Here is a 12735-nt window from a genome sequence, read left to right on the forward strand (position 1 = left end):
CAGCTTTCCAGTTACCTCGCACACCCCCATGCACACTGGCACCCACACACATGCAGTATGTGTCCCCCAGTAACTCGCCTTGGACACTCTGTCTATCCAGTAGCTGGTCCTGGCTCCTCAGTCTCCCCAGTTGCTGGCAGCTGCACGCGAGCCCGAGTCCCACAGCTGGAGCTCCAGAGAGCCTCTCCTGTTGACCCATCTTCATGGGTTTCACACGCGGACAAGGGGGCTGATCACTGTCCCATGCCAGCCCTGGGAGAAGCCAGGTCAGGGTGCTCTGTGTCTCTGATTAGGTTATTGGGGTTCCTCCACCTGTCATTGCTCCTCTGTGCTCCTTTGTGTTCATGGAGAGGAGCCTTTTATCCCATATCTTAACAAAAATATCTTGACTGCAGTGAGATAGTGATTGGATCCAGAGGATCTTGGCACAGCATCAAGCTGAACATCTGGAACCTGCAACTTTAATTCCTCCTGTTACCTCCTCCATTGCATCCCTTTCCTTTCTTTTTTTCATTGACAGGCATTGCCTCTTTGGGAACACCAACATGAACACGAAGAGACAACAAAAAGAGTCTCTAAAATAGCCTTGTATTAGACAAGGTTTTGGTGTGCTTAAAATGATGGCCTGTTGTCCCTGCTCCAGGGAAGCTGCAACAGAGACAGAGGCCATGGTTCTATTTCTGCTATCAATTTCCGCTTTGTATCTTGTGTCCCCTGTCCTGCAAGGGCCTTCAGCAGCAAGAGCTTCAGCCTTTCTCAGTTAAACTTTTCTCCCCCACGTTCTCCACCATTTTTCAATGGCACATGAAAGACTGACAAACAGATGCATTGTGTTTTCTCTACAGCAAAGCCTGTTCCTGTAATGAAACCTGGACAGCTTTACATTTCAAATTACATCACTGCTTTTTTTCCACTCTTTTTCTGTACTTTCAATAGAAGTTTGAAAAAACAAAAACAAACTTTTAATGATGATTTTTATCAGAGGATGCTAAAGAAATAGCTTAAAATGGTTCCAGATTACTTTTGAACATGGCTGTCCAGGACTTTTGGGGCAAAGTGCTCAGTGGCATTTCTTTGTTTTCAGTTTGAAGGAACAGCTTTCCAAACAGTCCTCAGCTCTGGGGTAAGCAGCGGCCCTTCCAAGGGGCAGTGCCAGCATTCAGGGGAGAAACAGAGAATTATTATACCATTAGAAGTGAAGAATTTACAGAAACAATCAAAGGTCGATGGTAAGCAGTTTGTGTCCTGAATATATTGTACAACCTCCAATGAGAGTCAACTGAGAGGGGCTAGCCACTGGTTTAAGTCGCTGTTCTAATGTACCTTCAAGTTTTCAGTTTTAAGAACTTTGCAGGGAGTCACCATCAGCAGGAGTCCCCAGTTGCACAGGAATGGCCCAGTTGGGTGACATACAGTAGTTGTTGCATAACACAAGGGTGTGAGCTGCTGTTTGTGGCGGGTTTTCTCTCTTCTTTAGAGCCTGTCATAGCTCAGCTACTTGAAAAATGACGTAATACACAGAACATGGCACGGCTCCTTTCATAGGTGCAATGTGGAAAAGAGGAATAAACCTAATTACAAGACAGGGAAACCACCAGAGACCAAACCCAAAAAACGGAAGGGAAATATCAAAGTATTTATGCTTTGGTTTATAACTCCATACACTATAGGCTTTATTAACTTAAAATCTTGCTCTCCTGAAAAGAGCAGAACTGAATGAGGCACACAGGAAAGCAAAGCTACAGGGGCCTGCAGGACACACCTATGTTTAGTAGTATGAACTGGTCACTTCAAAACAGCTGTCACAGTTGTCATCATCATCACTACTTCACCCCAGGTTTTGAGCATCTTCTATAAATAAGTAACTATTGACTTAAAACATGGAAAAATAAGTGTATTTTTCAGACCCCAGGATGAAAACCATCTGCAACTTACCTGGTTTTAACTGTGATTTTTCACAATATTGCAATTTCAGAGCAAAGGCATGTTTTTTCCCCTGGTTAATTCACACCATACCTTTTCTTTTTTTCCCCCCCAACAGCAAACCACTACAGGAGAGCATCCCTTTTTATCTATTGTAAATACAACTGCCCATTTCCTTATCCTCCCCCTCCCCTCCCCAGTCTTGAACAGTATTTCAAAAAAAACCTTTGTTCTTTACTACTTTGCACCTAAATATTTTCCATTTAGATGCCTTTTCCACATTTCCCAAATACAAATCCAAAATATGAGAGCTCAAGGCAAGCCATTTGGCCTTCATCATGTTTAAGGAGCATTTGAAAGTAAAACTATTGTACCTACCAGAATTGAAGTGAATATAGGAGGAAAAAAAAAATTGCGCATCAGCACTGCAAAATAAACTGAATTATATGAGAAAACATTAGACATCTCACCTCAGCTGAAAGTACTCAACATTTTAAAACTTTGATTTCTAAATAGTGTGTTTAACACACAAAGCAAGCATCCCACTCCTACATCAATTTCAAGGCAGCAATAGGATCTCAAAGAGCATTCCTTAAGCAGCATCAGGTTTTATTTCTGGCCCTATCATTCAATGAAACCATGCAACTGCTCAAGTCAAGGTTTCCCAGTTAGTAGGGAATTCTTCATTCCATCCCAATAGAGAGATCATTCATCAATTTGGTGATAAATATAAATTCCCACTAATTCCTCTTTCCATTGTTCAGGTAGTTAAATTTATGGCCTTGGTCCAAATATAAATCCTCTAATTGAACCATAAATTCATTCAAACTTTAAATTCTTACAGTGAATCAAGTTCAATAATTCAACTTGCTCATCATTTCATTTCCATAGCTAACTCGGAGGTATGCGAGAAGGATCTCAGCACTGCAGCTCTTTCTTTTAACCCCTCTAGCAGCACTGGAGACACATCAAGTCTTTCATTGCTCTGCATCCTCCATGTATGCAGCTCAGAAGAGGTGGCAGATAAGCACATCATCCTGAAATATGCATATACAGAAGCATAATTAGCTGTTAGCTACCTCCCTCCCCTTAGAGATTTGGTAACACCCATCCACTAACTCTTGGACATGCACATAAGTGGGTAGTAGCAACGCAGTAAGTTAGTTTTTTTGTTCACACGTCTACTGCTGCAGGAAAAGAAGGAAAACAAATTCTGATATTAGCACAAAAATGTGAAACAGAAACAAGCTATAACATCATTATTGAAAATCTCAAGACTCTGGAAAGGCATATTATATACTGAAAGAATAGCTGGTTTTACACTCTGCTATATTTGGGTCAAAAAACAAAACATAAAGCAGCTGAATGACATTTTAAATCAAGACAACACCATTAACATAATCTACTCTGCCTTCTTGTATAGCACAAAGCCCAGAAATCCAAAAGCTGATTCCCTCATGTAAACCTCTTAACATCTTACCTCAGTAAGACATATCTTTTTAATGAAACATCCTGTCTAGAATTTAAGACTCAAATGGTTAGCAAATGAATTACATCCCTAATTAAGTGGTTAATTACCCTGCCACTTTTTAAGAACTGCAGTTTCCTTACTTGTTTTTTGTTCAACACTCAGCCCTCACATCTTACCATGCCATCCACCAAATCTCTGCTAGAAGACCTTGGCTTCATACTCTGGCCAAGTCACATTTTATCCTGGTGATAAGGAAAACACAAGGTTCACGAGGGGCTCCATGCCTTCCGCAAGGCCCATTTTTAAAAAGCTTCTGACCACTCTTGCTGCTCTTTCCTTGAAGATTTCCTCCTCTCTCCCTTTTACAAATGCAAATAGCACAACTGGACACAACACAGCTGTCTTTAGATGCCCATTAATAAACCCAGAATCAGTCTGAGGATTATTATTACCCACACAGCCACCACAGCACCAAGACTGCTTTCAGCCTTCATTCACATTGTCATCTGTCTTCCAGAACACTGCTCCTCCTCTCCTGAACATGTGAACAACTGTGGCCTTTGCTGAATGAGCTTGCCTTTAGCGCTATTAAAATGTTACTGAATGAGGATACGAACATCATTCTGGCATGAACAAGCATGATTTTTCTTTAAGAGGAGGGTAAACCTCACAAATAGTCATTCTGTGGAGGTAATTATTTCTAAGGGTTAGGTAAAGACATATTCTTAAAGGCTGTGATGTATTAACTTTGTTATAAGAATAAAAATATTAGGGAGTCTTATTCTCAGATGCACAAAGACACCTTTTGATGCAACTGTTCTACATCTTAAGTCATCTAAACAATATGAAGAATCTGGCCCTTATGCATCTTTGAAAATTTTGCTCCAGATTTTCCTCTTGATTTTGCTTCTCATATATTCCCAATCCAGATTTCTTACTACCATCCTTACTTTAGTGCAAGGCCCATTTTGGTTGAAACAGCTGTTATACTTTTTAATAAGGTTTTATTTTCTACAAACAAGTTCACAGCCAATGAATGCTAGTATGCCTAATACACATATCAAAAGGTTTCAGACTAATAGCATGGCCAAATGAATGGTCTGAGACATAGTAATGACTAGTTAGCATTAGAAACTAAAATATGGCTGCTAAATTTTTAGTAGCACACACAAGATCAGTTATAATGTATCATCTGATGTTTGCATCAGGTGCTGAGGTGGTAGGCAAGCCATTAATAACTGCAGACAGTTACTTGGTCATATTCTAATACCGAATGCATGATTAAAAAAAATAAATGACAGGTCAGGTTAAGAATTGCTTTCTAACAACCCTCCTGTAATCATGGAATCCTTGATAAATTGCAAAGTCTGACTTAGATATCTTAATGAAAAAATGTTTGTCCCAAAGCTTGGACTCAGAGTTTCATCCTAACTCTCCCTCCTCCAGTCTTCTGGATTCTGTCCTGTTATTCTGTCCATCACCATCATATGCAAATCATGGAGGTGACTCCAGTCTGATGTCAAGTTTGCAGCAAGTGCTCTCCATGGGTTTAGCCTTTTCTTAGGTATAAAGCAAAAAGTCAGAGTTTTTTTCAAGCAGATTCAGACTCAAAGTCCATTCTCCTAACAGTGGTGGCACACTCAGTCCTAGTTTTATGAATGCAGCTGAAAACTGGACTCAGTCTTGCAGACACAGAGAGATACTGATGTGTTGTATCTGCTACATTCTCAAGAGACTGACCTGAACAATCTGAAGAGCCTTTTCAGAGATACTGCAATATTCTAAAAGGTATTAATTCTTATTTGAATTCTGGAGATGTTCCATTTTTAGCAAAATCATACCTGTGATTAAGCAAACCACAATGATCCGTGTTTCCCCTAGAAATAGCGAAAGTTACTTATCTGTTATTTTTCATGTACCCATATCTCTTTTTCAAAATAAGGAGAAGAGCGTGCAGGAAGAGCAGCAAATGGAAACAGTCAAAATAATGTAAGTGCCTTTTACTATAATGCATGCATATGGCCCGGTAGCACAAACTTATGGACTGGATGCCAGAAGAAAAACAGACAAAGACAAAACTTGAACAACTATTAACTGCGTTGCTTTTTTCACCATGTTGCATTCCATTCTGGCCACACAGCTTCTTTTCTTATAGAGAACATTTAATAATGTTCTATATACGTTTCCCTAGGTGAAAGAGTAACATTCAGCTTGTGCTCCTCCATTTAAATACTTGGCACTACACTAACATTCTTAAAAACATTATGAGAAGCATCATCCCTTTATTCAGAGGCTGTGCAGTAAGTACTGACAGCAGGGGGAGTGCTTGGCCTGCACAATGCTAGAAAAAGAGCACACGTTTCTCTACCCACTCTTCCACCTCTTTAAACGTGGCGGCAAACTTACTGATAACACTGAAGCAAAGACTGAGAAAGACGAAAAGGAAATGAGGAATGAAATATCACTTCCCATACCACTCTAAGGAAAAAAAAACTCTGGCTAGAGGATAGGAGTACTTCATATTCACAACAGCAGCACTATCAGGGACACACTCATCTCCATAACAGCACTGATTGAGATTAGACATCCAGAAAAGACAAGCATTTGACATCTGGGGCAATCTGAGAAACTACAAACCGTAATAGCATCATATTTTCTGCATCTGTCTCACCGCTTTCTTCTTGACTGTACAGGCCAAACACATATTTCCTAGCACCCAACATGACTAATTCACTTAGGTTATCAGCCCCAAAATCTAGTTAAGATTTCAAGTAAAGTGCTTATTAGTTGACCAGTGAAAAAAGGCACATAAAAATCAGTACATCTTTACTACTCTATAGGATAGTAAAGTTAGAAGTTTAGAGAGCAGCTGCAATATCCATCAACATCTGGGATCTCAAGGGTTCTTTGAGCTCAACAAACTAGAAAGCCATCCAAACTCACGTCCATGCCAATTTATAGCCGTATCGCAAAATCCCTACAACAAAAGGGACCCTTCTGCAAAGGCAAATCAAAAGAAAACACTTCTATGGTCTATCTTTGGATAAAGGTGCAAGGTTAGATGCTATTCCTAGCACAAGTTTTTGAAGATATCAACTCTGGCATTTGCAAAAGCAGTTAATGGTTCAAAGCTTCTAAAGAACACATTAAACTCCAATGATATGCCTATGGTAGTTTTCTGCACTTCAGCATCATTCCTGAAAATGGTCACAAAATCAGCTTCAAATCTCCCAGAGACAATACTTTGAAGAGTTACAGAAGCATTTCCCAGATAACTTAAGAACTCTTCACAGTACTTATTGCTTATTTTGGACCAATGATCCACTTCACATCATTTATACAAAAAAAGTTTTACTCCAAGCGAGCTCAAATTTTCAGATTCCCTCTTCCTGTTTGCCTTCCAACAGAAAATTATGTATGCCAACTAATACAGCTAGTCCCTTAGGCAAAGAAAGCCCTTCTAGCAGTTACACTCCAATATGCCACAAAAGCCCCAAATTTTCTATCATCATTTCTATTTCAGCATTCATGAAGTATTTACCTTCTCCTACTCAGTCTTGGAACCAGAACATGTTAAGTGCTATTGTGAGCCAACATGGAAGTTAATAATGGGACAAGCAGCTTACAAAATGCACAAACTTGCTACTGCAAACAGTTAAGGAAATCAGAATTAAGTGTAACACACAAGTATACAAAGAGTCCCCAAAATTTTATTTAAAAGAAACATGTTCAAATGCAGCATTTGCAAACACAGAGAGAGAGAGACAGAGAAACAGAGAAAGAGAGAAAGAGAAAGACTGGAATGCCAATGAAGTTAGAGAATTTATGTTTAGTTATATTTCTTTCGATAAACTAGCACCATTGAATCACAAGTCACAAACTAAATTACTTCTAGATGTGTAAAAAGCTCCACCATTATAAAATTTAATATTCTAGTAATGAAAAATCTTTTTCAAACACTTATATTAAAAAATGGTTCTCAATTTGCTACTCCTAAAGAAGATGAAAGCAGTTTAAAATACAAGTTTTTGTATCTACTGGGGTTGTTCAAATTACCCATAAAAGACAATTTATTCTTAAATCTATACATCCCAATCGAGGGAAAAAATGTCTAAAAGTCAGCTTTTCACAGCTCTTCACAAACTAAACAAGTACGAAAGATTTACTGTGTTATAAATATACACAGTACAATATGTACAAGTCTGGTCTTACAAAATAAGAGCTTCCTAGTCCATAAAAATACTAACTGAACTACAAAATTTCGTAGTGTTTAGTCAAGCTGTCTCAAGCAGCCACTATATCAAATTCCTAAAACACTGATTTGTTCCACAACATAGCAGCTTGAGAGTGTTCCTAATGGGAAAGAATGCAACACTTCACCGTAAAACTGATTTATAGTCCTAATTTCTCACTCAGATTTAGTGGTAATGTTAGTGTTTGCTATCTATCTGTTATAAAGGTAGTCACAAGACCTTTACATATTTCTAGACTGTGTTTGAACTATTCAAAGTGCTGAAAGTGCAATCAAAGAATAGAGTTTTGTATCTATTTTCCAGGACACCCTTCTCTGGCACAGACAACAGAAGCCAAATATTTAGAGGTCTGTGAGCAAAAAGACATGTACTCACCTGTGCACGCCCAGCTAAGTATGCACAGATACACATATGCACTTCTTAAAGACCTGTCCCTTAAAATACTAAAATGCTTCTCTGTGAGGAGGGAGTTTCAAGAACTCTTTACAAAAGGTTTCATACAGATGCCTGGAATTTATAAATATCTTGATACAGCCATTTAAAATGATTGTGATGTGGTGGTGGGAAAAAAAAAAAAAGAACAGTTTTCTTTTTAAACTCATGGTATACAAGTATTGCTCTGGAATTCAGAGAAATCAAATCTAAGCTCTCTCACTTTTTTATCAAGCAACATCCAGGTTACAGTAGCCCATGTGGTTTATCAATTCATTACAGTTAACACAGCATACGTGAGCATACACACATATACGTAATACTCCCTCAGTATTTATTCTTATATTGAAGACCATCTATGGTTTTTAAATGAAAATAAAACTATCTGAAAATTGTTTCAAGCAATATTCTTTTGTACTTACACAAACAAGTACAAGAAATAACCAAACTGAACTGCCCCTCCACCAGAAAAGATACAGAGACTTTCACTGATACACAAGCTAACATTGCTTCCTTTTCATTTCCCTTCCCTACAGTGGTCTTCTACGACATGCATCATAGTAACTAGTGCTATTAAAAACTAAGAACATATCCCTTTTGACAAAGCTAACAAATTTTTCTAGTGGGCACATGGGCTTGCTGGAACGTTTATAATAATCCTTGCAGAATGAGGTCTGGAATGTGACATCAGCACCATTATAGAGGATGCGGATAAAGTGTTCTTTGGGTTTCTTCCCATCCTGCCACAGCTCAAAGACTAATCTGGCTGCAAATCTTGGAAATCTGGCTTCAGTAATGCCCAAGGCACTAAGAACAGGTGACAGTGTGACATCATGTGCAGAGTAAAGAACAAATACTTCTTCTTTCTTGCCTTCTGCAATACGCTGCAGCCGGTTAACAGTCTGGTTGAGGAGAGGATGAGTAGCCAATAGTGCATACAAGAAATAAAGTTTCTTCTCCTGTCTTTCTCTCTCATCCTCTAACTGATGTCTCTTGATTACTTTAAAGTGTTCCATACCAATGCAGCCAGTGTTAGTACACGGAAAACTGACATTATGACAAAAATAGCACAAGAGAGAATCTATTGGGTTAGAAGCTCTCAACTGCCTGGTGGGAATGCCTACAATCTTTGCCATATCCACGTATATTTTCTCCAAATTGTTGTTCTTCACCCGTAAGCTGTACTGTCGGCGCTGTTCCTCTTCTAGGTAGTGGTTACGCATTGGGCAGTCACAGCTTCCAGAGCAAAAAATGGTGCTCCACTGATGTCTCATATTAATTTTCTTCCAGTCAAAATCTGGCAAAAACGTGTAGAGCAGTGCCAGTGCACTCTGCAGGGTTCGACTTTTTCCTGTTGTCTCCAAGTAGAGCTGTTTTGCTGTCCAGTCACTCTGGAGCAGTTTATGTTTGTTTATATAAATTTCTCGTAATAGCTGTCCATTTCGCAAGTGCTGTACAACCCCTAGAAGAGATTTTTAAAATAATTTATAACACGCGATCAGAACCTTCTTAGTTTTGGAGAAAAATAAGAAAAACATAGCTATCAGTCTTACTGATAATGCACAAACTAGTTAAAAAGTTATGAACTTCAAAGCTGAACTTCACTTATGCTTGGCTATCAGGGAAACCGCATGAAATACAAAATACTTTCTCTTAAGTTATCTCTCAGATTCTGGGAGTTAAACTAAGATACAGAGAGAAAAAGCTGGTTCTGTATAATTCATTTAAACTTTAGTGGTTTAATGTTTGTTCTTTGGAATAGAGACAAGCCTGAACAGAAAATCTAACGTGACTATAAAAATACAGTGCCTGTGAGAGTGGATCCAGACTGCACCTGAGTCAAATTTCCAGATAGGCAGTGAATGCTTGTGCTCCCTGCAAATTTATGGTAGCTGGTAAAAGTACTGGCACTCAAATGAACACAGAGTGTAAACTCACGTGCAAACTCACAAAACAGTGTGGGGAGGTAAGGGAATCGGCATCATCAGACTTCCTTCCTTATCCTCCTTCAGGATGTACTCAAATTCCTTGATAATTCTCACGCTAACCCTCAGCTGGAAAGGAAGAGGGTGTGTGTCCTCCTCCCCTGCCAATACCTTTACTCCAGAATCCACATTCCTTGTATTATCCCTCTACAGCAGCCAAGTAACAAGCATGAACCCTGCATGCATCAGCACATTTGTATACCTTGTTACAGGCGACAAGTCCCAAATACTAGCTGAATTACAAGCTGTGTGTAACGATGAATTCAGTTTCCCATGCACTGTGCTGTGTTAGTAAGAGTTCCTTAGTAAACTGACTCCATTTCTCCTGAGGTCACTCTGCAAGACTTGCAGTGACTTGCCTAATGCAAGCCATTCTTCTGATGGGTCTCCAGAAGGTATGAGGATTTGACAGGTGATTTTTGAATTCACAAATACAGAAAGAAATTCTCAGAGACAGCTGGCAAGAGAGAAGTGGCACTAACCCCCAAATTTACATGTTTTTAATTCTCTCTAGACAGTCTCCAAATCTGTTGACTCTCCAGATACATTGTAATGTGCTCCTTTAGTCACTGATATTTAGGAAAAGGATAACACACAATTAAAAGTGATTGCCTGTAGTGTGGGAATGAAATAAAATAGATTGTTAAAATTTGAAAAGGCACAGGAAAACAGAAGAGTACTATTAACGTGAATTTTCAAATGAAATTAATATTGAAAAGAAAAATCTACTTGTGATCAACCTTTTTCACAACGCACATGCACGGCTGTGCAACAGTTACGTTTCCCCAGTTATGGATAGGTACTCATTTTTTATTTTTGAAGCACCAATATGAATACATGCAAAAAAGGAACTGAACTAAAACACTGACTTAAGTTCACATCAGTTCAGCCAGTATCCAGAAAATACAAACTATTCCATGAACTGTGGAATCAGTGAAAAGCTGTTTCTTACCAGTTTACAGCTTGTTTCTATTCTTCTCTCCTCTCAACCTTTGTTTCCCTCATATTTACTATCCCCTGCTGCCAACAGTCCCAGATGCTTCCAATGGCTCTTTCATCACTCTCTGGACCCAGCACTACCACCAGTTTCCTCTCTAATCCCAAGCCCTTCAGCTCCTTCTAATATTCCCACTGCCCCCAGCAACACAATACTCCCAGCTCTCCACATGCTTTCTTCTGCATACCCATATCCCCACTGCAACACTTCCAGTTATCACCCATGTTCCCTACTATTTGGTATGGATAAACTAAAGCATATGTTCACTAGGAGAGTTCAACAGTCTTTCTCTCAGTGGTAGAATTAACAAAGTCTCTCTTCTACACTTTTTTCTTTTCTTTTCTTTTTTTTTTTTTTTTAAGAAATTGTTTGGAATTTCAGTGCTGGTATTTTCACCTTTTCTCCCAATAACTAAGCTCAACAGAATTGACACAGAATATGTGAATGAAGCTTCATTTCCTTGTGGTGAAAATACACGTGAATAAATACACCAGAAAACAGGAGTCCAACACCTTTCAGCCCAGCTTCTTTAATGCTCTTGACACTTTATAAAGCTTAGAACAAAACAAAGGCGGCCGGGGGTGGGGTGGGGGGGCACCACATGGTCAAAAGAGCTTTTCTGTTTCCGTAATACAAGCATCAAATTTGTCTGTACACCTGAATCTCTTGCACTACACACTCTACTTATATTACAGGTGAAAACTGGCAATTAAGTGACTGTTCTTCAGTACCAGGGCCATTCTGAATCTCAAACCAGTAAGTAACAGAATTTAATTCTTTCTCACGAGGGACTGAGCAATGTCATTTTCTGAGGGGGGGACAAAGCAGTTTCACAGTGCGGTGTTCTAACTTATTAAAAATAAAGTGAAAAGAGATGCCAAAAGTGATCAATTTGTAACAGAATGCAGGCAGGCTGTAGGATAAAGTACAGTTAACTAGAACTGTTACCACTTTTGTAGTATACAGCATTTCTTATATTATTCATATTCCTGCATAATCTAAGTTATGACCAACATTATAAGCTTCCATAAAATTAGATATACAGATATGCACACACACACACATTTTAATATAGAGAGAAATAGAAGATCCCTTTTCAAGCGGGCTATATTTAATAGAGCACAGGAAAGGATAAATAAAGCCGCTACAGAAACTTACCTGTCTGTGTAAGCTCTCCCATTTCACACAAAGAATGACTAGGGTACCGAGGCAGGCTGCCTAGGGTACCATCCATTTGGGCTGCAGATCCTTTGGACATATGTTTAATGAAAGCTTCAAGCTGAGGATGAGAAGGTTTCCTAGAGAGATAAACAATGAAAAAATGTGAAAACTTCCAAAAGTATATGGGAAAACAGCTCAAGAGAGTCAAGTATTCCAACTATGTCAGCTCAGAAAGTTTCATGGTGAGAGATTATTTCCCACTGAGACAGCATCTGCTCTTACTCAGGACTTTTGCAAGTGTGCAAAAGAAATCCAACTACTTAGTTGCCTCTCTAGCAAAGAGCTACAGGGAGACTAAGGGATATTTGTGGGATGCCTTGGCATGTGAAAGCTGTGATTCTTTCGGTAAGCAACTGGGAAAAATATTTGCTTGCAGTTTAACACTTTTTTTTTTTTTTAAAGGCAAACAATAATACTATTGTGAATTTTTCAAGTATTTTTAAATCCCTGCAA

General features: G+C 38.9%; 1 protein-coding gene across 2 annotated transcripts in view; it reads right to left on the reverse strand.

The window, feature by feature from the left end:
* Window positions 1-7086: 7086 nt before the first annotated feature.
* PXYLP1 (2-phosphoxylose phosphatase 1) overlaps window positions 7087-12735 on the reverse strand; it is a 63016-nt gene continuing 57367 nt past the window's right edge. For both annotated transcript variants that reach the window (XM_067301471.1, XM_013944409.2), the window contains 2 exons: window positions 12220-12359; window positions 7087-9541 (listed from right to left, as the gene is read on the reverse strand). In XM_067301471.1, coding sequence (XP_067157572.1) covers window positions 8610-9541; window positions 12220-12359 — 1072 coding nt within the window. In that variant the 3' untranslated portion in view covers window positions 7087-8609. The remainder of the gene's footprint in view (window positions 9542-12219; window positions 12360-12735) is intronic.

The sequence above is a fragment of the Apteryx mantelli genome, chromosome 9 (assembly GCF_036417845.1).
Source record: "Apteryx mantelli isolate bAptMan1 chromosome 9, bAptMan1.hap1, whole genome shotgun sequence".
NCBI classification, from domain to species: Eukaryota; Metazoa; Chordata; class Aves; order Apterygiformes; family Apterygidae; genus Apteryx; species Apteryx mantelli.